At 35.3% G+C, this 24485-nt stretch overlaps 1 protein-coding gene across 15 annotated transcripts in view; it reads left to right on the forward strand.

Moving 5' to 3' along the window:
• KDM6A (lysine demethylase 6A) overlaps positions 1-24485 on the forward strand; it is a 179744-nt gene that overhangs the window by 108666 nt on the left and 46593 nt on the right. For 3 of the 15 annotated variants that reach the window (XM_070461821.1, XM_070461816.1, XM_020877340.2), the window contains exons 9-17: positions 9823-9916; positions 12479-12605; positions 18186-18284; positions 18424-18643; positions 19204-19338; positions 19785-19940; positions 20502-20597; positions 21522-21623; positions 22278-22673. In XM_070461821.1, the coding sequence (XP_070317922.1) occupies positions 9823-9916; positions 12479-12605; positions 18186-18284; positions 18424-18643; positions 19204-19338; positions 19785-19940; positions 20502-20597; positions 21522-21623; positions 22278-22673 (1425 nt within the window). The remainder of the gene's footprint in view (positions 1-9822; positions 9917-12478; positions 12606-18185; positions 18285-18423; positions 18644-19203; positions 19339-19784; positions 19941-20501; positions 20598-21521; positions 21624-22277; positions 22674-24485) is intronic. The other 12 variants (XM_070461817.1, XM_020877342.2, XM_020877341.2 and 9 more) reach the window with 6 other exon arrangements.

The raw sequence follows: 24485 nt of genomic DNA on the forward strand, positions 1-24485 counted from the left end.
CAATTCCCGGAACTTATGTCAAACCCATGTCCATCAAGTCAGTGATGCCATCCAACCATTTCCTCTTCTGTTGTCCTCTTCTCCTCCCACCTTCAATCTTGCCCAACATCAGGGTCTTTTCAAATGAGTCAGTTCTTCACATCAGGTGGCCAAAGTATTAGAGTTTCAGCTTCAGCTTCAGCATCAGGACTGATTTCCCTTAGGATTGACTGGTTGGATCACCTTTCTGTCCAAGGGAGTCTCAAGAGTCTTCTCCAGTATAACGGTTTAAAAGCATCAATTCTTTGGCTCTCAGCTGTTTTTATAATCCAACTCTCACATCCACACATGACTATTGGAAAAACCATAGCTTTGACTAGACAGACCTTTGTTGGCAAAGTAATGTCTCTGCTTTTTAATATGCTGTCTAGATTGGTCATAGCTTTTCTTCCAAGGAGCAAGCGTCTTTTGATTTCATGGCTGCAGTCACCATCTGCAGGGATTTTGGAGTCCAAGAAAATAATCTCTCACTGTTTCCACTGTTTGCCCATCTATTTGCCATGAAGTGATGGGACCCGATGCCATGATCTTAGTTTTTTGAATGTTGGTTTTTAAGCCAACTTCTTTACTCTCCTCTTTCACTTTCATCAAGAGGTTCTTTAGTTCTTCTACACTTTCTGTCGTTAGGGTGGTATCGTCTGTATATCTGAGGTTGTTGATATTTTTCCCAGCAATCTTGATTTCAGCTTCTGCTTCATCCGGCCAGCATTTCGCATGATGTAATCTGCATATAAGTTGAATAAGCAGGGTGACAATAATCCCGCCTTGATGTACTCCTTTCCCGATATGGAAACAGTTGGTTGTTCCATATCCAGTTCTAACGGTTACTTCTTGACCTGCATACAGATTTCTCAGGAGGCAGGTCAGGTGGTCTGGTATTCCCATCTCTTTAAGAATTTTCCAGAGTTTGTTGTGATCCACACAGTCAAAGGCTTTGGTGTAGTCAATAAAGCAGAAGTAAATGTCTTTCTGGAATTCTCTTGCTTTTTCGATGATCCAACGGATGCTGGCAATTTGATCTGTGGTTCCTCTGCCTTTTCTAAATCCAGCTTGAACATCTGGATGTTCACGGTTCACATATTGTTGAAGCCTGGCTTGGAGAGTTTTGAGCATTACTTTGCTAGTGTGTGAGATGAGTGCAATTGTGCGGTAGTTTGAACATTCTTTGGCATTGCCTTTCTTTGGGATTGGAATGAAAACTGACCTTTTCCAGTCCTGTGGCCACTGCTGAGTTTTCCAAATTTGCTGGCATACTGAGTGCAGCACTTTCACAGCATCATCTTTTAGGATTTGAAAGAACTCGACTGGAATTCCATCAACTCCACTAGCTTCGTTCATATTGTTGCTTCCTAAGGCCCACTTGACTTCGTATTTCAGGGTATCTGCCTCTAGGTGAGTAATCACACCATTGTCGTTATCTGGGTCATGAAGATCTTTTTTGTATAGTTTTTCTGTGTATTCTTGCCAGCTCTTCTTAATGTCTTCTGCTTCTGTTAGGTCCATACCGTTTCTGTCCTTTATTGTGCCCATCTTTGCATGAAATGTTCCCTTGGTATCTCTAATTTTCTTGAAGAGATCTCTAGTCTTTCCCATTCTGTCGTTTTCCTCTATTTCTTTGCATTGATCACCGAGGAAGGCTTTCTTAATCTCTCCTTGCTATTCGTTGGAACTCTGCATTCAAATGGGTATATCTTTCCTTTCCTGCTTTTCCTTTTGCTTCTTTTCTTTTCTCAGCTATTTGTAAGGCCTCCTCAGACAACTGTTTGGCCTTTTTGCATTTCTTTTTGTTGGGAGTGGTCTTGATCACTGCCTCTTGTACAGTGTCTTGAACCTCAGTCCATTGTTCTTCAGGCACTTTGTCTACCAGATATAATCCCTTGAATCTATTTGTCACTTCTGCTGTATAGTCCTGAGGGGGTAAACTCCAGGAGCTGGTGATGGACAGGGAGACCTGGCGTGCTGCGGTTCATGGGGTCGCAAAGAGTCGGACACGACTGGGTGACTAAACTGAACTGAATGGTCTAGTGGTTTTCCTTAATTTCTTCAATTTAAGTCTGAATTTGGCATTAAGGATATTTGCTTATCCCTAAGTAAATGTATTGTGAATAATGAGGACTAGATTTTCACTGTCAGAGAACTTAACAAGTAAGAAAAGAAGAAAGGCTAGACTGAATTCTGTGTTATTGGATTGGAGTTGGAGTAAAAACTAAATATATGGGTATTTACAGAAATTGAGAGTTGAATAGAAATAGATACAGATGGAAGAGTGTGTGTGTATGTGTATGTGTTGTGTATACATTAATATATTTCCCAGCTCTGTTTGCTGTGAGTGCCTAGAAGCAAGGCCCCCCTCCACAGCAGTGAATGTTCTAGCATCCAGATCTTTGTTTCTAAATTTGATTCTTCAGTGAAAGAAATCAAAAATTCTTGGGGAGAAGTGTGTGATTCCAGAGCTTAGGGAAGGAACCTACAAGATGAGCCCTGGACTATTTCATGGTGCCAAAAAGTAAGGGAGCACTCAAAAAATGATGAGGCACGCGAAAAGACTCATGAACCAACTTGAGGGGAATAGGGTTTCTAATTACTGAATCGGACACAAGTTTAGGAACAAATAATTATAATGTGTTCACTACAAAATAAAATATATTAGCTCATATTGCTATAAATGAATAATTGAGTAAATAAATGGGGGAAAGGGGACAGCTCTTTCTTCCTGTGGAATTTTAATTAATGTATGAGAAATGTTGAATATTTTTCCACAAGGTACTTACTAGTTTGAAAGGTACATTCTTCAAAATAATCAGCTAGTACTTTAAATATCAAGGTAATGAAAAGTCAGAGACTGAGTGTCTGTCTCAGGTTAGAGGATGGTAAAGACACATGCTAACTGAACACAGTGTGGAATCTTGAATTAGATCCTGGACCAGAAAAGTGGGACAGTTGGTGAAACTGGAATAAATTTTATAGACAAATAGTATTTTATCAGCATTAAATCTGTCAGTCTTCTCATTTTTTTTTTAAGAAGCTTTGTTATTGTTATGTCATCCTGATATGTCCTTTATCATTATGAAATATTCCTCTTCATCTCTGGCAGTGCTCTGTCTTGAAGCCTTCTTAATGTGATCTGAATCTAATCACTTCAGCCTTCTAATATTCAGAGTTTACATCGTATGTTTTTCATCCTTTTATTTCAGTCTATTTGAGTCCTTATAGGAAAAAGTGCAAATCTTACATTATGTTTATGGCTTTCTTTCACTTTTGCTGGAAGTCTCTATTGTTCTTTGTTTGAATACCTAGTCCATTTATATTTAGTTTGATCACTGATATGATTACGTAAAGTTGTCTGTCATTCTTGTATCCTTCGTATTTTGTGGTTTTTTTCTGGCTCCTTTCAAGGTTCTTTTTACATTTGGTTCTTAAGTATCTGACTATGACGTACTTAGGTATTGGTTTTTCCTTTACATTTTTACCAGTGTTTTTCCTGGTCTTTTGGATATAGGATTTAATGTCATCCATTATGTAAAGTTCTCAGCCATTATATTGTCCATATTTTCTCTGCCCTATTCTTTCTGTCCTTCTTGGACTCCTGTTATGGGTATGGTAGATATTTTGTTATTATCTTGTACATCTTGGATGGTTTTTTTTTTTTCCCCTTTTTTGTCTGTTTTGCTTCAGTCTGGATACTTTCTGCCAACCTCTTTTCAAATTTGTTCATTTTTCTAAAGTCTTTAATCTGCTAGTCAGTCCTTCAGCAATTTTTTTTCTTTTTTAAAAATTTCAAATTTGTATTTTTCAGTTTGAGAATTTCCTTTTGTTTCTCTTTTAATTTATTTTTCTGTGCTTTGGCTTTTTTTGTCCATTCCTTATTATTTTCTTTTTCATTTGTGAACTTCATTAAAATAGCTGCTTTAAAATTATTTGGAAATTGCAACATCTGAGTCATTTCATGGCTGATTTTCATTCATTTCTTTCTCTTTTGAACATGAGTAAAAATCTCCTGATTCTTACAAGCCTGATAATTTTATCCTGGGTATCATGAATAATGTGTTGTGAAGAGTGACTTTGTTATATTTTTCTGAAGTTGAAATTTATTTATTAAGCAGTTTATTAATTGTTTATTAAGCAGTTTTAACTTTGCTCAAGTCACACACTAAACTTTGTCATCGCTGTGGTGGACAGCAGCTAAATCTCTCTTTCTTTAGTTCTTTTAGGCTGCTGGACGTCTGCTGTGTTCCTGTGTAGTTCAGTGGTAAACCAGGAATTTGAGCAGTTTAATTGCAGAAGTTGATATTCTCTCTCTCTCTCTTCTGGGATTGTTTCTTCTTCACTCACTTTTAGCTCTTGTGATACCTTCAAAGTCTTTCCTCTTATTTTTCAAGCTAGTAAGATTGCCGATTTCTGTTTGAGGTCTAGCTAACCAAATAGCATTTGGGGCCTGCCTTCAGGTCAACATCAGGAAAAACGGGGTTACTGAACCAGTGCCATTCTATTCCTCTAAGTCTAAACTTCCCTAGTTTTGCCTAATTTTGGTTTCTTTTCAGTGCTTTCTGGTAGAAAGTTGACTTTTGTATTTTATCCAGAATTTAATGCTGTCTTTGAAATGTTACCGCAGCGTTACCAGAGGCAAACTTTACTAAATACCTTTACACATAAACTCATGTTGTTTTTGTGTACTACTTATAGTCACTACTTAATGTTCTGCTGTGAACATCATATTTTACATTTCTACTCACCTAGTGAGATAGACCTAGTTGTCCATCTCCTTGATACTACAAATAGTACCGTTTACAATATTACCTATGGGAAGGTTCCTTTGGTGTATAGATATATCCCAAGAATGAGATGTTTAGATTGTAGCATATTTACACACCTGGTTCCATGAGTAAATCCCCTTCAGCAAGGCATGAGTATTTTCCTTTATATCCCCACAATACTAAGAACTACCCAGCTTTATGTTTATCAGTCTAATTGGTAGAAGCTAGTATTTCATTTAAATTTGCATTTTCTGATTTCTCAAGGTTTATACTTTACATGTTTTCACCTTTTACATGTTGGTTTTTATGTCCATTGCCTATTTTTCTCCTTATGTGTTTCAAGTCAGATCCTTCCTCCTCTTGATTTGTGTAGTTTTTGCCAAGTCGAATAAATTTTTTTCCCGTCTCAAGGAAATATTATCCATTTTCTTCTTTTAGTTATATACTTCTACATTTCATATTTAGGTCTTTAATGTGGGTGCCAGTTTTGTATATAGTATGAGGTAGAAATAAAACTTGGTTTCTCAGTATGGTCCATCCAGTTTTTCAAGTTTGATGGTTTATTATTATTAATATTATAATTATTACTAGTGTTTGGAAGTATGTTTTAGCATTTGTTGAGGTAATTCCAGAAGGTGGTTTTCCTAAAATATAAATTTGATGATATTGCTTGAACTCATTTCAGTGGTAGCCCATTGTCTTAGGATATAGTCTGCAGTCTTTTAACATGGTTTAGGAAGGTCTTTGTGAAGCTGTCTACTTGTCTCTGCCTTTTCTGTCCAATCTGCTAGTACTCTTTAGCTTGTCTGCTTCTGGGAAATAACCATGTACAATATTGTTACTGTATACAGTACAGTAAGTTTTGTTTTCATATCTGTATTCTCGCCTGTAGTCCTAGCAGTTTCTGTTATGTGTTAGGTGTTCAACAAATACTTACCAGTTGAAGGAACTGAGTTGAATAACTTGATTCTTACCCTTCACTAACTGTCTTAATTTACTTTTTCAGATCAGATTAATGTTTGAAAGGGAAGTCATATACCTGATGAATGAAAGTTTATGTAATAACTATTAATCTCAATGGACGTTCTTGCAATTTTTCCCTGTGTTGACATAGAGCTCCTTATTTCCAGAGCTCTTTATCTCATTTAATCCTAAGAAGAACCCTAGATAGAAAGATCAGGCATCAATATCACTGATGAACATAGATGCAAAAATCCTTAACAAAATTCTCGCAAACAGAATCCAACAACATATTAAAAAGATCATACATCATGACCAAGTGGGCTTTATCCCAGGAATGCAAGGATTCTTTAATATCCACAAATCAATCGATGTAATATACCAGATTAACAAATTGAAAGATAAAAACCATATGATTATCTCAATAGGTGCAGAAAAAGCCTTTGACAAAATTCAACATCCATTTATGATAAAAACTCTCCAGAAAGCAGGAATAGAAGGAACATACCTCAACATAATAAAAGCTATATATGACAAACCCACAGCAATCATTATCCTCAATGATGAAAAATTGAAAGCATTTCCCTTAAAGTCAGGAACAAGACAAGGGTGCCCACTCTCACCACTACTATTCAACATAGTTTTGGAAGTGTTGGAAACAGCAATCAGAGCAGAAAATGAAATAAAAGGAATCCAGATAGGAAAAGAAGTAAAACTCTCACTGTTTGGAGATGACATGATCCTCTACATAGAAAACTCTAAAGACTCTACCAGAAAATTACTAGAGCTAATCAATGAATATACTAAAGTTGCAGGATATAAAATTTAACACACAGAAATCCCTTGCATTCCTATACACTAACAATGAGAACAGAAAGAGAAATTAAGGAAACAATACCATTCACCATTGCAACAAAAAGAATAAAATATTTGAGTATATCTACCTAAAGAAGCAAAAGACCTATATATATATATATATATATATATATATATATAACTATAAAACACTGATGAAAGAAATCAAAGAGGACACAAATAGATGGAGAAATATACCATGTTCGTGGATTGGAAGAATCAGTGTTGTGAAAATGACTGTACTACCCAAAGCAATCTATAGAGTCAATGCAATCCTTTTGAAGCTACCAACAGTATTCTTCACAGAACTAGAACAAATAATTTCACAATTTGTATGGAAATACAAAAAACCTCAAATAGCTAGCCAAAGCAATCTTGAGAAAGAAGAATGGAACTGGAGGAATCAACCTGCCTGACTTCAGACTCTACTACAAAGCCACAGTCATCAAGACAGTGTGGTACTGGCACAAAGACAGAAATATAGATCAATGGAACAAAATAGAAAGCCCAGAGATAAATCCACGTACCTATGGACACCTTATCTTCGACAAAGGAGGCAAGGATATACAAAGGAAAAAAGACAACCTCTTTAACAGGTGGTGCTGGGAAAACTGGTCAACCACTTGTAAAAGAATGAAACTAGAACACTTTCTAACATCATACACAAAAATAAACTCAAAATGAATTAAAGATCTAAATGTAAGACCAGAAACTATAAAACTCCTAGAGGAGAACATAGGCAAAACAGTCTCTGACATAAATCGCAGCAGGATCCTCTATGACCCACCTCCCAGAATAATTGGAAATAAAAGCAAAAATAAACAAATGGGACCTAATGGAACTTAAAAGCTTTTGCACAACAAAGGAAACTATAATCAAGGTGAAAAGACAGCCTTCAGAATGGGAGAAAATAATAGCAAACGAAGCAACAGACAAAGGATTAATCTCAAAAATATGCAAGCAACTCCTGCAGCTCAATTCCAGAAAAATAAATGACCCAATCAAAAAATGGGCCAAAGAACTAAACAGACATTTCTCCAAGGAAGACATACAGATGGCTAACAAACACATGAAAAAATGCTCAACATCACTCATTATCAGAGCAATGCAAATCAAAATCACAATGAGGTACCATTACATGCCAGTCTGGATGGCTGCTATCCAAAAGTCTACAAGCAATAAATGCTGGAGAGGGTGTGGAGAAAAGGGAAACCTCTTACACTGTTGGTGGGAATGCAAACTAGTACAGCCACTATGGAGAACATTGTGGAGATTTTTTAAAAAGCTGGAAATAGAACTCCATATGACCCAGCAATCCCACTGCTGGGCATACACACTGAGGAAACCAGATCTGGAAGAGACACGTGCACCCCAATGTTCATTGCAGCACTGTTTACAATAGCCAGGACCTGGAAGCAACCAGATGCCCATCAGCAGACAAATGGATAAAGAAGCTGTGGTACATATACACCATGGAATATTACTCAGCCGTTAAAAAGAATTCATTTGAATCAGTTCTAATGAGATGGATGAAACTGGAGCCCATTATACAGAGTGAAGTAAGCCAGAAAGATAAAGACCAATACAGTATACTAATGCATATATATGGAATTTAAAAAGAAGGTATCGATAACCCTATATGCAAAACAGTAAAAGAGACACAGATGTACAGAAGAGACTTTTGGACTCTGGGAGAAGGCGAGGGTGGGATGTTCTGAGAGAATAACATTGAAACAAGTATACTATCAAGAGTGAAACAGATCATCAGTCCAGGTTGGATGCGTGAGACAAGTGCTCCGGGCTGGTGCACTGGGAAGATCTAGTGGGATGGGATAGGGAGGGAGGCGGGAGGAGGGATCAGGATGGGGAACACATGTAAATCCATGGCTGATTTATTTCAATGTATGGCAAAAACCACTACAATATTGTAAAGCAATTAGCCTCCAACTAATAAAAATAAATGGAAAAAGAAAAAAAAGAAAATATTACATCTGTTGTATGGATGTTGAATCCTAGTTCAAGTGATTTGCCTGAGGCTCACACAGCTAGTTTTATGTCTCTACTTTTTTGGGGAGAAAGGTTTGCTTGCTCAGCTAGCTATGTCCTATCAGTGACATAGCCACTTTAATCCATTGTTCTGCCAAGTGTATTCTAAAAACAATATTTACAAAGTTTTCTTTTGTTGACTTCCCCCCCCCCCCCCTTTTGGAGGAATGGGGAGGAGTTGTCTTCAGCTTTCAGACTGTAGCAGTAATGGGTTTCAGTCATATTAGTACTTTTGGGGTGAGAACTGTGGGTAAATGGTTTCATTTAGAGTTTTGCCCATGCAATCTTATATATTATAAACATCATTAGACAATAGTTATGAGGAGTTTTCTTTAAAATCATGTATGTATGATAATTTTTTCATAGGATATATTATATACCAGTGATTGTATCTTTTAAACTTAGATTTCATTGGCTTTTGTACTTCATTTTATAACAACAGTTTTGACATGTGCTCTATTTGTTCATATTAAGTTGCTTTGGAGCTTGGTATTTCTAGGCAAACAGGTGATGCACTTGGAAATAGAATACTTTGTTAGCTTCATTTGTGTTATTAAATAAAGTGGACATCATTTATGTTATTAAATAGGTTCAGATGATTTTCTTTTTAACTATTAAGACTTGGCAAATTCTTAAAGGTCCTATTTTTTTGTTGTTGCTGAATATCTCATGTAACTTATTAAATACTGAACTAAGGTGAAAATCAAAGTGATTGTATGGGTACAGAATGGTTGGAAGGATATCGATTGTTTACCCTCATGATCTTGTAACTGACTGGCAACTGTGGCTCAGTACTGCTGCCCAGCATTACAGGAGAGTGTCATATAAGATATCACTTGCCTATGGAAAGATCAAAATTTGAAATAAGGTTTCTACTGAATACATATGATGCTGTCTCACATCCTTTGGTTTCATCTTGAAGTACTCAAAGGTCATATTTTAATGATACTTTGTTGTATTGAATGTTTTACTGGTATTAGATTCTCTGAAACATGGCCTATTAACCATAACTGTCTAGAGTTAGAGAAACATTCAGTAATGCACTTTGATCTTTCAGTTGATTTTTTAAAATATGCTGAAATTTCAATATTGTCTAAGACTTAACATGAGCTAATTCTTTAAAGATGTTAATTTTATTTTCATTTAATCTTTTTTTCCTACTTTTTAGAGGAAGTATCATTCTGCAAAGGAAGCTTATGAACAACTTTTGCAGACAGAAAACCTTTCTGCACAAGTAAAAGCAACTGTCTTACAACAGTTGGGTATGTAATAATATTCACTTAGTGTGTTATAAGTACATTGCTTAATGTTTTTTACATGTTACTGATGGTAAATACATGACTTACATATCCTATTTCTTTTCCTTCCTTTTCCAAAGTTGATAGAATTTATCTGAACTCATCATATTTCCACCTTCTGCTGAGTATTGTCTATCTCACAGTCAATCTTATTACAATTCTTTAGTGTAACTTTTCTTTTAAATGCTCAAAATTATACACTGGTACTTAACCATGAGTGAGGGGGATTGAATGCTTTCTTTGTGCCAGATACCATTAGAACTCAATGAAGTTAAGTGATTTACCTAAAGTCTTTTAGTGATTGGTCAGCTTGCTTTCATAGCTCTGTCAGTAATACTAACTAAAACATCTTTATGTAAGAAATGTGGAACATCTAAAGTATAGATTCTCTACACATGCAGTTCTGTTGTAATGTTGAAAATGAAAGAATATAATCGTTAGCATGACTGTTTTTAATGTAATTTTTAAATTATTTAAGCTTAAATTTTTTCACTTCATGATACTAATGCATACTATGTGATCAGCTTTACAGAATAAGAACATTGCTTTCATATAAAACTTTCATTTTTTAATTTTGTCTTTAATCTCTGGTTAGAATTTCCATGAGTTATCCATACTTTTAAAAATTATAGTCAAGTATTTGTGTTTAATGATTACTTGCAGAGTTTAGATAATGTGAATTGGTATATTTAAGTTAAAATAAGTTTATTAGTACAGCAAAAAAGGTTTTGTGTTCTTAGGTAAAAAGAACAAATTGATGCCTTGAGATAGCTTACTCATTCAGCTAATAATGTGAATACAAACTTTTTAAATTCACATTATTTATAAATAAGTTTTTATGCATTTTAGCTGCACTGAAAAATGTGTCAGTAGCAAAAATGCACACAAACCTGTCCTCTTTGGCTGAATGTATAGGTAAACTTTCCATGGTTTTGAAAGGGAAAATACTTCCCCTTATTGAGTCTAATTTATGCCTGCACATCAATCCTTCCTACTTGCTTGTCAGTGCTGCTTAAGCAACTCCTTTTAGAGTCTGTTACTCTAGGTCCTGTATTTAGTAGTAATAGTAGGAGAGGTAAGGGAGGAACAGATGAATAAGTGTGTGATTGACTTATATTTCCATAAAACATGATAACTCAGCCCTCTTTCTTTTGGAGCACAGCAACTGTAATAAATATCAGAAAATAAGGGTCCTTGTTTGTTTTGTGTACTGTGAACTATACATGAAAAACAGCTGATTTTGTGAATTTGAATTGATCCACAACTGAAATTATGGTTCCCTCGCACATTAAGTCAAATTATTCCATGTGCTAGTATTCCATGATCTAGTGTTTTGATTACTTACATGGTCAGCTTGTTTGTTTGTTTTATCATAACAGTTTTTTTTAAGGTGTACAAGATGATGTTTTGATATACCTGTACATAGTGAAATGGTTGCTACAGTCAAGCTGTCCCACATATCCATCTTCTCACATAGTTACCTTTTTTTCCCACCTGTGGTGAGAGCACCTCAAATCTATTCTCTCATCCAGTCATAATGCTGTATGTTAGTTCTCTAGATTTACTCATCCTGTATAACTTCAACTTTGTTTCTTTTGACCAACATCTCCCCATTTCCTCTATCTTACCACTCCTGGTAACCACCATTCAACTCCCTGCTTCTGCGTATTTCACTTTTTTGGATTCCACAGATAAGCGAGATTATGTATACCATCTAAATTTGTTTAGTAAAGATTTGTGTTACCCATTTTGTATCATTTTTATTTGCAGCATTTGAATGGACTCTTTCTTATAGTCTTGGAGTTTTTAAAAAAATTGTCAAATGATTGTAATTTTTATTTTACATGAGTTGTGAATATATGTAGCCAGTGCCAATAAGGTAGGATTGTATGTTGTGTGTGCTACCCTGAACTATCATTGATGATATAGCTTTATATTTATTCCTTGGAAGTAAACATGGTGTTAATAGAGATTTTTATTTTATTTTTTTTTCCATTTATTTTTACTAGTTGGAGGCAATTACTTTACAATATTGTAGTGGTTTTTGCCATACATTGACATAAATCAGCCATGGATTTACATGTGTTCCCCATCCCGGTCCCCCCTCCCGCCTCCCTCTCCATCCCATCCCTCTTAATAGAGATTTTTAAGTGCACATTAAGTTTTACATGAAACAGTAAATAAGATTTATCATCTTATATTCTTTGTTTCGTATGTTGAAATTTTTTCAAATACAAAAATTAGAGAATAGAACTATAGTTTGTAATCTAGTAAGTGACAAGTCAATACTTAAAATTGTTTTAATTTCTCTGGAATGAAAGTTCTTCATTGCTTTGACTGTACCTTAAAGACAAAACTTTTTTAGGACTGAATTGACAGTTCTAAATTTGGGGAGTATGTATGCCAAGCTAAATGAATAAATTGACTGAAAAGAGTATTTTTTATGTTTTTGTTTCTGCTCTATATTCTTTTAAGTAGTAGATTAATTAAGTCATTTATGTAAATATTTTTAATCATTTACTATAGGTTGGATGCATCATACTGTGGATCTCCTGGGAGATAAAGCCACCAAGGAAAGCTATGCTATTCAGTATCTCCAAAAGTCCTTGGAAGCAGATCCTAATTCTGGCCAGTCTTGGTATTTCCTTGGAAGGTAAGACTGATTTATCAGAAACTTAGGTTTTGCTTTTGTTTATTGCAGCCAAGAGTTTTGAATTATCTGAAATATCAGTTTACTAATAATGTGATCAGTATATTTTCCCTTTTAAATATTTTATAATGAAGATTTCTAGATAAAAAATAAAAGAACTTCTGAATGTGGTGGTTTTGTTATACCATCATCTGGTCCATCAGGATATTTCTTACTTTGCTTATTGGATTTTCATTTGACTTAAATTATTGTTGGTTTTCAAAAACTCTTGGCAGATACTAATTATTCATTCAGGTATTTAAATGCCTTTCCTTTTGATTTCTAGTGTTCATATGTCTATTTAAATAGAACAGAGAACTAATTTTTCATTCTGCCTGATGACTACCAGTAGTTAGTGGAACTTTGCCCGTTATCCTTTTGATTAGTGATATTTACCTTAGAATGGACATTAATAGGAGATTGCAAATCATAGTTGTATTTGAAGTTTTACAGTGAGAAAGTAGATACATTATTATTCAATTCGTTGGAAAGGAGAAGTGGCGTTAGTGAAAATATTTTTTTGCAAGTCTATAAACTTTTCTTGTACTTTGAATGTCTGAATTTTGCTTACTGATTATATGAAATATATCTCATGTATATGCATCTGATAGAATATATTTTTGGACCATTATCTGATTGTATTTTAGTTCTTAATTGGTTTTAGCTTTTGCAGTATGGTAGAAAGATCAGTCTACTAGGAGTTACCTGAGATACTTGCATTCAAGTCTTGGCTACTATTTGTGGAATCTTGGATTGAACAATTAAACATTTTGAGGCTTCAGTTTTCTGTTGATAAGAGAATTAGATCAATGGTTCTCAATGGTGGTAGGGTGGATGGGAAGGTGCTGTTTTGCCCCATGGGAGACATTTCATAATGTCTGTAGAGAGATTTAGGTTATCACAACTATGGAGAATGCTACTAGAACAGTTCTCTACAGTACAAGATTACCTGTCACAAAATGTCAATGATGCTGAGGTTGAAAAGCCCCTGGTTATATTATATCTCTTAGGTAACCTTCCCATGCTAAAGGTTTTAATTTTATGTTTTCTTTGGAAATTACACTGTTTTGTTTTAATTTTAAACTTTTTCCCTTTCTTTTTTTCTATAGGAGTATTTTACTTTGAGTTAGCCATATAATCACATTAATTTTAGTATTCTAGTATTTTATATATTTTTTTTCCCTTACTTTATTTTTTTTTCCCATTTATTTTTATTAGTTGGAGGCTAATTACTTTACATCATTACAGTAGTTTTTGTCATACATTGAAATGAATTAGCCATGGATTTACATGTATTCTAGTATTTTATATTTTAGTATGTCATTTTTTTCCTTTAAATTTAGCCAAGTATATTTGTATGAGAGGGAGTAATATTAAGATGTTTCAAATTTTTTTTATTACTCATTAATAATATCCTATAATAGTTGAGTGGAAAAGTAGCTATTTTTGGTAGTAATTTTGTAATTCCTTGCCAGGCTTATAAAGTCATCTAAATTCAGTTGCTCATTAATAAAGCTTGAGAGTCCAAACTTTGTCTTTCTCTTTCATTAAAGATCTTTGGGAGCAGAAACTGAATCTTAACCATCTTTGTATCTTATTACCTGGTAAATGGCTATTTAGTAAATGGAATAAATGATCTAATTGAACACCATTTGCCTTTGGAGCTCGCTCTGTTACTACTGTTAGTATTGTGCAGTGAGAGGCTTCATATAGTGACCAAAAGGAGCTCTTTGTAGTAAAGTAGGGTCTTGCTTAGTCATTGCCTCTAGTGTTAATGTTTATAAATGAAAATTTCTGTTAATATAGATTAAAAGGAATGTGTACCAGAAAGTATTTTTCTTTTGATCTAAGATAAAGATTAGTAGTTTAATATAGCACAATAGTGTGGATGTCTTTTTAATATATTTTTTCTTAATTCTATGCATACAAAATTAATATATAATTTTGAAATGTCAAAAGTTACTTTTTTTTTTTTTGGCCCCACCACTTGTGGGTTCTTAGTTCCCAGATCAGGGATCAAACCCTAGGCCCCCACAGTGAAAGACCAGAGTCCTAACCACTGGGCCTCCAGGGAATTCCCCCAAATTACTACTTTAGTAATTCTGTAATTTTCAGCTCAGTGAGCACTATTCCATAGGAGGTGTGTCATCCTCCCACCTCACAAGTGGTTTTACCTTTGAAATCGTTGAGATGTTTTTTTATTTGAACCTTTCTGGATAGAATTTTCCAAATATACTTTGCTGACTTCTCAGATAAAGGATACTTATTCTTGTTTGGGGGTTCAAGATTATCATGTTGGTGTTCAGTATTTTTTATCTGTAATATAATTTGAGGACTGTTTTAGACTTTTTTCTTTAATGTTTACATTTCTTACCCTTTTTTTTTTTACTGACTTCTCATGTGTTGCTTCAAGTCTGTTTTGTCATGAGAAAATATTTATAAATAAATTAGATTTTAGAAGTTATTAAAGCTCTGAAGGAAGATCTCAAATGTCATTGGGAGTCGATGACCCTAATATTTCTGAGGCACTTGGTTACTTATCTCTGCATCAGGTCTGTGTTGAAGATTGCATTTGTTTGTCGTTTGGCATGTGTATATCATAATGAAAGTATAATGAGGTAATGCTGTTAAACTGGCACTTTGTTATTGACTGTGTTATCACAGAATTATAGAATGTTAGAACTAGGAGGGGGAAGGCAATGGCACCCCACTCTAGGACTCTTGCCTGGAAAATCCTATCGATGGAGGAGCCTGGTAGGCTGTGGTCCTTGGGGTCGCTAAGAGTTGGAGACGACTGAGCGACTTCACTTTCACTTTTCACTTTCATGCATTGGAGAAGGAAATGGCAACCCACTCCAGTGTTCTTGCCTGGAGAATCCCAGGGACGGGGGAGCCTGGTGGGCTGCCGTCTATGGGGTTGCACAGAGTCGGACACGACTGAAGTGACTTAGCAGCAGCAGCAGAGCTAGGAGGGACAGGAGGTCACCTAGTTCACCCTTGTCATTTTGCACATTTTAGAAAGGGAGCTCAGAGGAGTCAAATGCTTTGTCCAAGGTCACAGTCATGCAGGTAATTAGTAGCAGAGCGGGGACTAGATCCTTGGTTCAACATCCAGAGCTTTTTCAGTTACACAGTACTGTCTCACGGGATCCTGTTTAAGTTTTATTAGAGGAAAAGTGTTTGATAGTTGGATTGAGGAATTTGTATTTGGGCACATTGGTTCCCTACTTTCACTTTGTAGGAATCAAGTATGAAAACATAGGTTGTGGGATTTACTGCTTATTCCTCCCAGCAGTTAGGTGAATTTGCTCTATAAATCTGAGATTGGCTTTGATTTAATTAAGAACAACAAACAGCATGTTTTCCACTATTGGGTAAACATTTCTTTTCTTTGTGGTGTCCCTGTTTGTCATTGTTAGTCATAAAACAGTTTACAGACACTCTCGGACTCTGCCTCTGTTTCTGTCACTCACCTTTCTTTATATTGCCCCAACCCCAAGATTAGTGATCTCATGGTCTTCCCTTGTGGCTCAGCTGGTAGAGTCCACGTGCAATGCAGGAGACCTGGATTGAACCTGGGTTCGATCCCTGGGTTGGGAAGATCCCTTGGAGAAGGGAAAGGCTGTAGTATTCTGGCCTCGAGAATTCCATGGACTGTATAGTCCATAGGGTCACAAAGAGTCAGACACGACTGAGTGACCTTTACTTCACTTCACTTTTCAGGCTTATTTTTACCTCTCCTTTGTAGGTATCCTGTGTTCTTATACCCTCTCTTCCAGATGGATGAATTCCAAATATCAGTTTCTACACTTCAAAGTGTTAAACACCAGGACAATATTCCCTATCCTTTATCTAACATTACCTGTTTTAATGTTTACATCTCATGTCAAAGTCAGCATATTTCAAACCACATTCATCATTTTCTTCTCTGAACCAGCTCCTTCTCCTTTGTTTTTGCCAATGATATCACCATCTCTGCCCCGCCTCCTCGCTATTTATCAGACTTAAAAAATAAATTATAATCCTAACCCCATGAAGATCTAATCAGTCTGTCACAAAGTTTTTATCTGTGTTTTGGTTTATTGTTTCTCCTTTTTCTTTGTTGTCACTTCCATTACTTTCACCCTATTTTGGGCCTATTCCAAGCCAGTAAATATAGCTGCCTTCTTTTTTATTGTTTATAATTTTTTTCACTTTTGGTTTATTGCTACACATTGTTAGCAGATAAATATTCCCATAAAATACTTTCATCGTGCCATTCCCCTTGTTAGAAGAACAAACTTCGCGATATTCTTGGGTTGGATTTAAAATTCTCTACCACTTATATCTGTGCTATCATATATATAAGATATATCTGATATATCTTTTATATATATACAAGATGTAACTTATATAAGTTTTGCCCATGCTATTCAAGTAGCATTTCAAAATGCCTTTTCTCAAATTCTCTGCCTGAATCAGTGGTTCTCAGACTTTTGGATTACTTGACATTTACTTTTTTTTTTTTTTTTGCTATTTACTCAGTCAATAGTATTTCAGAGTAAGTCAACTGCAATACAAATATTGGTTTAATGGAAAATGTATGTTTAATGTCTTTTTTTCCCATTTTGTTTGCTTGGCCAAATTACTGTAAACTAGTTGGTAATTGCAAATCACTGATTTAAACAGTATGCATCTATGCACATTCAGATCCTTTACTCTTACCCTTTCCTTTCTTACCTTTCCTAAACCCAGTAGTGTGTAGTGTGGTCTCTTCTACCCTACCCTAAATTTTCAGACCAGTTCTTATCTGTGCTAGCCATTTGATACGGCATCATGCTATTTATAATGTGTCTTCAATCCTCAGTTAAATTGTAAACTCCTTGACGATGGACTGGGTTTTATTTTTTCCTTTTTCCCTTAGTGCCAAACTTGAAGAATATAATTTCTGTATTTTTATAATTTTACCTGCTGTTTTATGTATCCATGAGGTACATCTACTTTAAGAAAAATGCCAGTTCCCTGAAACTTTAATCATACCTTGCTACCCTTACTAGTCATTAAATACTGTACTTAATCCTGTTTTATACTGTTTTTGATAGTCAGCTTGATATTATTTCTTATGTTTGTGTCTTGTGTGTATTAAAGAGTTGTTTCCTTTATTTTTATTATTTAAGAAAGGAAAACTGAAATCTGATTCAGCAAGTCTTACCAATATAGAATGTTTTTCTTGGTTTTTAACTATATTCTTACTCTTCGGAAAACCAGAGATCAAGTTGTATAAGTAGAGTGGTGTGCGTGTATCTCTCAATATTATTATATTGAAGTGATATGGCATTTAACTATTTTAATAGGTGCTAAAGTATGCTGCACTGATACACACTATCAGATAGTCTATAATATAGCTTATTGAAGGGTTAATTATAGTGTTATTGTCATGTATATTCACACTTCACATAAATCTGTTTGCTTATTAGATTTTTACTTGCTTTGACATAGTCTTCCAGCACATTAATTAATGTGTATTAATCATATTTTCTTATTTTTTTTCCCTTCCCCTCTTAGGTGCTATTCAAGTATTGGGAAAGTTCAGGATGCCTTTATATCTTACAGGCAGTCTATTGATAAGTCAGAAGCAAGTGCAGATACATGGTGTTCAATAGGGTAAGACTTTGTGTAGAAATAATGGTATAATTCATACACAAAGATAGTTGTGTCACAACGTACTTCGTGGTTTACATTATGTTATAAAGCTAAGCCATTCTTTTTAGTTGACTTATTTTTTCTTAATTTCTCTTTCCAGCGTGCTATATCAACAGCAAAATCAGCCTATGGATGCTTTACAGGCCTATATTTGTGCTGTACAATTGGACCATGGCCATGCTGCAGCCTGGATGGACCTAGGCACACTCTACGAATCCTGCAACCAGCCTCAGGATGCCATTAAATGCTACTTAAATGCAACCAGAAGCAAAAGTTGTAGTAATACCTCTGCACTTGCAGCACGAATTAAGTATTTACAGGTAAAATGTTTAAATTGCAGTTTTTTAAAGGCACATGTTTCCCCATGACACTCAGGCAGGAGGAGGGTGGATGGGGAAGTTTGTCTAGTTGTGTTTTGATGTCTATAACTTGTTTCCATATTTTGTAAACATACCATAGCTTGTAATATTATTTTACTTTTCATTTTAAGTAAGATATACAGTATTTTAAAAGATGCTCTTTTGTGCATTTACCCTGTTAATACATATTAATTTACATAATTTTTTTCTATGTACTGTCTACATTTTTAAGTTGTCATAGCATTTTAGAGAAAAGAACACAAACACTGTCTTTCACTCTTGCTTGGAGTTTCATGAGAAGACAGCTATAAGAACTCTGAAAACAGAGCTCAACTTTGTTTTAATTCTCACAAAGGTTTATATTCCCATTTCCCTCATTATACTTAGTATCTTTCTGAAACCCCAAATTAAGGATCTATTTTCTTAAAAACAATTAGTTATAGCATTTAGGAAGATTTAGTGGACTTGCTCTTACTCAAGTAGGCTTGTGTTAAATTTGCTTTTTACATAATTTTTCCTAGGCTCAGTTGTGTAACCTTCCACAAGGTAGTCTACAGAATAAAACTAAATTGCTTCCTAGTATTGAGGAGGCATGGAGCCTACCAATACCCGCAGAGCTTACCTCCAGGCAGGGTGCCATGAACACAGCACAGCAGGTGAGAAGTTGGGTTATGTTCTGCAGGTACCCAGCTTTAAGGGTTCTTTTCAATCTGTAGTAGTCAAGCGTATTTTACTAAGCACAGGAGGCTTTTATTTATGAAAAGACTCTTGATTTAATTGTGAAGGGAATTTAGATCAAATTAAAACTCCCTCTGATATGGGAAGAAATTTTGGGGTGCCAATTTAGGACCTTTATGCATTTTCATGGTTTTGAAGGAAATTTCTTAACATAATGCTGCAGTTGTTTATTTAATTTTTGAAACAAGTTTTTCAAAGGAAGGTACACATTCCTCCACTGATGATTCATTTGATTTTCAATAATTACCATTCAGCGATGTCCACATAGATTTGAAAAGTATGCAGCTTGTAAAGTTGTATAATTTGAAGGAATGAATTAAGAATATATAGAACCCTATTTTTGTCTTCCTTCTGTGATTCTTAGGCATGTAAACCTCATCATCCAAATACTGAACCTGTATTAGGCCTCAGTCAGACACCAATTTCACAGCAATCCTTGCCACTACACATGATTCCTTCTAGCCAAGTAGATGACCTGTCCAGTCCTGCCAAGAGGAAAAGAACATCTAGTCCAACAAAGGTATATGTTTTAGAGAAATAGAAAATCCCAGTCAAGAAAGAAATTCCTAACTGCCCTGAACTTGTGCAGTTTGAACATCTCCTGTCCTTTATTTTAAATCTGTGGACATCAATGAGTGAAAGGTTTGAGTTTTTCATTCCAAATTCTTAGTATCATACTAAATATGGAAAGTAGGGATAAATTTGCATTCATCAAATCATTTTATTCATCTCCCTGCCGTTAAGATCTCAACACAACTTTTCATCATCACTTTCTACTGACATTAAAATAAACTTTAACATTGAACCTAGTGGACAGTGTGGTATTTAGGTTAGTCATTTGGGCCATAGTTTAGGGGTGGGCCTTTTTGGGTGGCTAATTAAAGAATCAATATTTTCTTAAGTTTTAAGTTCCCAAATTTACTATGCATGTAAAATTACTTTTAAAAGAACTAAATGTCATAACATCTTTTTTATATGTAAATATTCCAATTCATAGTCATTTGACCTCCATTAGTCATTTTGTTAACTCTCTGGATTTAACCAAATATTCTTTAATTTTTTTTTAATCAATTTTCCTCAGAATACTTCTGATAATTGGAGTAGTGGCCATGCAGTGTCACATCCTCCAGTACAGCAACAAGGTCATTCATGGTGTATGACACCACAGAAATTACAGGTATGTAAAACATGCTTTTGACAGATTGTTTTTCCTATTAAAGAAAAGTAGAGGTACTAAAGTTCTAAGTTTTTTTAAGTATTACTTCTTAAAACTGAATGGCAGTAAACTCAGTTAATAGGTACATAAGTAAATTGAGCCTACATTTACCAGAGTAATAGAGAAAATTCATTCTGTTTTTTTCTTTTCCCACTTAACCTCTGCCCCACCCCCCAATATATTCTCATGGTTCAAACCACCTAAGTATGAGTTTAGAGTATATAGAATAAATTCTCCTCCTTCTATCCCTATCCACTCAGTTCTACTCCTAACTGAAAACCAGTATTACTTGTTGCTTATCTATCTTTCAAGAGATGTCATGCATGTCCAAGCAAATAACTCGTCTCCTTTCTCTCATATGTTATTATTTTCTTCTCTCTTTATACTGATGATAAAATGCTGTATATACTGTTAAATAGTGTATTATGCAGACCTTACCATGTCAATATATTAAGAGCTTCCTAATCCTTCTGTGACTACATCGTGTTTCTTTATGTAGGTGTCATGCTTTTACTTAGGCAAATTACTAGTTTAGGATAGTCAGATTGTCTTCAGACTTTCCTATTCCATACAGTGCTTCTTAGTACTTGTCATAAAGCATTTTTTAGCTTAAAGAACTTTCTGTGTAAATCCTGATAATTATTGATGAGTAAAATCTCATGCCCATTTATCTCAAAGATCCCATTACAGTAAACCTTCTGAGATAAATATTTATTCCTTAACTTTCTCAAACTTCTTAAAGGACTTCATTTTGGGATTGATTGCCATTGGTCAGAAATCAGTATCTTTGACTAGACAGCGTTCAGAGTTTTATAGAAAGGTTGCTTAGAATAATGAGCTTGTTTCTTAGATATGTCTTTGACTGCATTCTTCTTTTTCTTCTAGCACTTGGAACAGCTCCGTGCAAATAGAAATAATTTAAATCCAGCACAGAAACTGATGCTGGAACAGCTGGAAAGTCAGTTTGTCTTAATGCAGCAACACCAAGTGTGTACAGCATTGTTTTCCCCCTAAAATTTGTTAGCATATGAATATTTTTGTTGACTGGAATATCATGTTAGAGAGTATGTTTATGCCCACCTCTAGTTTGTACTAGTGTTTGGTGGGATTTAATTATCTGTTCTTCTTAAAATACTGATAATGGACAGAGATTTTTAGGGAAAAAAACAGCTATAAATTTGATTTTGAACATTACTTAGTATTAATTTACATGTTATTTTCCATGAGTTTTATTTATTTAATACTTAACAAACTACATCCTAAACTCAGGTGAGGTTCTTTCAAGTTTAACTCAGAATCTGGCATATAAATGTGATAAAATGGAATTTTAAGATCCCCTATTTTGTGATGGGGAGGAGACCTGTAAATTTGATTTCTTTTCCATAATTTTCAACTGCTTTCTTTTGTCATTTACTAAAAAGATATTTCTTAAGATGAAGTAGATTGCTGCTTTTCTGAGGAAGCTAATCTGAATGTGAAGAAACACAATTGCTTGTTTCAAAAAGGTGGTTTTTAACCTAGAGAAATTAAATGTTAGGGTAAAATCAGAGATTATCTTGTTATGTATCTTCATATTCTGATTCTGTCCCTTAAGGGCCACACAGGCAGCATTTATGTTTTGTTTTGTTTTGTTTTTGACAGATGAGACAAACAGGAGTTGCACAGGTACGATCTACTGGAATTCCTAACGGGCCATCAGCTGACTCATCACTGCCTACAAACTCAGTCTCTGGCCAGCAGCCACAGCTTGCTCTGACCAGAGTGCCTAGCGTGTCTCAGCCAGGAGTCCGCCCTGCCTGCCCTGGGCAGCCTTTGGCCAATGGACCCTTTTCTGCAGGCCATGTTCCCTGTAGCACATCAAGAACGCTGGGAAGTACAGACACTATTTTGATAGGCAATAATCACATAACAGGAAGTGGAAGTAATGGAAACGTGCCTTACCTGCAGCGAAACGCACTCACTCTACCTCATAACCGCACAAACCTGACCAGCAGCGCAGAGGAGCCGTGGAAAAACCAACTATCTAACTCCACTCAGGTAATAGAAGGACTAAATGCCTTGTTGGCTTCTCACAAAATAGTTGTCTTTATTTGATTTGATGCATGTTGAGAGGAGAAATAAAAGTTTGGGAAACTTTTTATAAGCATTTATAGTACTACAGTGTGATTACTACATTGTGACTCAGTATTGTGTGTAGATTTTTTTTTTTCTCATAAAAGATTTACACATATAGGTAATGTTAGAAATTTCTAAAAAAAGAAAATAGAGCATACAATTCCCCAAAACTCACTGCTAATTTACAATGGCATCTTAAGCATTTATAGTAATGTTTCTTAGTTCATTTCTGTAAATATTGCCTACTTAGATCAAGTACTATTCTAAGTGGTAAGTATTTACTCTGGTGGGAGGAAAAGTTTTTACTTCTGAATATTTATCCTCATAGTTTTCCCTTATGTTTTGGATTGTTTCCATGGAGCAGGTGCACCAAAGCAGAACTGAAGGGTCAAAGAGCTTTTAAAAGAAATGTTGCAAATATGTCTTGCCAAATTGCTTATACTTTTATTAGTCTACTAAAAGGAAATCTTTGACTTACTATTGGTAAAACTAAAATAAGTTCTTTTTCTAAGAACTTTAAAATGTCTTAGTTCATGTACATAAACAGATAATAAATAGGCATTCATATGGAATATAAGGTAATGTTACCATTAGTTCTCTGGAAAAATATACTAGAAAATGGAGCTGGGGAGTACTAGAGATTGATGGTAGAGGAGTTGCAGTAATAAATAGGAATGTCAGGGAAGGTTTCACTGGAAGGGGTAGTTGAATAAAGACCTGAAAGAGTTATAGAAGTGAGCCTTAAAGATATTCCTGGAGGAGGAAATGGCAATCCACTCCAGTATTCTTGCCTGAAAAATCCCATGGAGAGAGAAGCTTGGTGGGCTACATACAGTCCATGAGGTCACAAAGGGTTGAACACGACTTAGCAACTGAGCACGGACACACAAACTTGAAGATATTTGTGATAAGAGTGTTTCAGGTTTAGGGAGCAATAGACCCTAAGGCTGAAGCATATTTTGCATATTTAGGGTTATCAAGGTGACAAAAGCATGGCTGAGCAGGATGAGAGGTAGATGTGTTCCAGTTTGGACACAGGCTAGCTAAATCATTTTCAGCCTTGTAGGCCATTATATAAAGATTTTGGATTTTATTCTGAGTTAAATGGGAAACTATAGGGAGGTTTGAATGGAGTGAGGTGGTCTGACTAGATCCTCTCCAGTACACAGTGGATAGATAGGCTAAAGGAGGTAAAAGTACAAATGATATGACCCATTTGGAGATTACTGTTACAATCCATGTTAAGAGATGGTGGCGGCTCAACCCAGGGTGGCAGCAGTAGAAATGGTCAACTTTTGGGTACATTTGGGTGTAGAACCAACAGGATTAGGTAATAGAGTCTATATGGAGAAAACGGGAGTCTAAGCTAGCGTGATAAACTGGGGAAGATGAAGGAAACTGGATGAAATCACCAAGGGGTGAGGATAGGGGAAAAAAGAGAACTCAAAACTGAGCCTTGGGGCATTCCAATATAATAGGTCAGAAAATTGGAAAACCAGCAAAGAAAACTAGAGAGGAGTGACTTGTGAGGATAATAGGGGATATAGGAGAATATGAGTGATGCCCTTAAAGCCAAGTCTTTCAAGGAAGGGACTGTGATCAAAGCGTGAATCAATCAGTGGTTACAGGTTGAGTTGGTAATGTGAGGAAATTAACACAGGAGAAAAAGGAGAGAATTGTTTGGGTAGGTGAGAGGATGGGATTTTGAAGGTTCAGTGTCTTTAAACATCGAAG

This window comes from Odocoileus virginianus, chromosome X (genome assembly GCF_023699985.2).
Source record: "Odocoileus virginianus isolate 20LAN1187 ecotype Illinois chromosome X, Ovbor_1.2, whole genome shotgun sequence".
Lineage (NCBI taxonomy): Eukaryota > Metazoa > Chordata > Mammalia > Artiodactyla > Cervidae > Odocoileus > Odocoileus virginianus.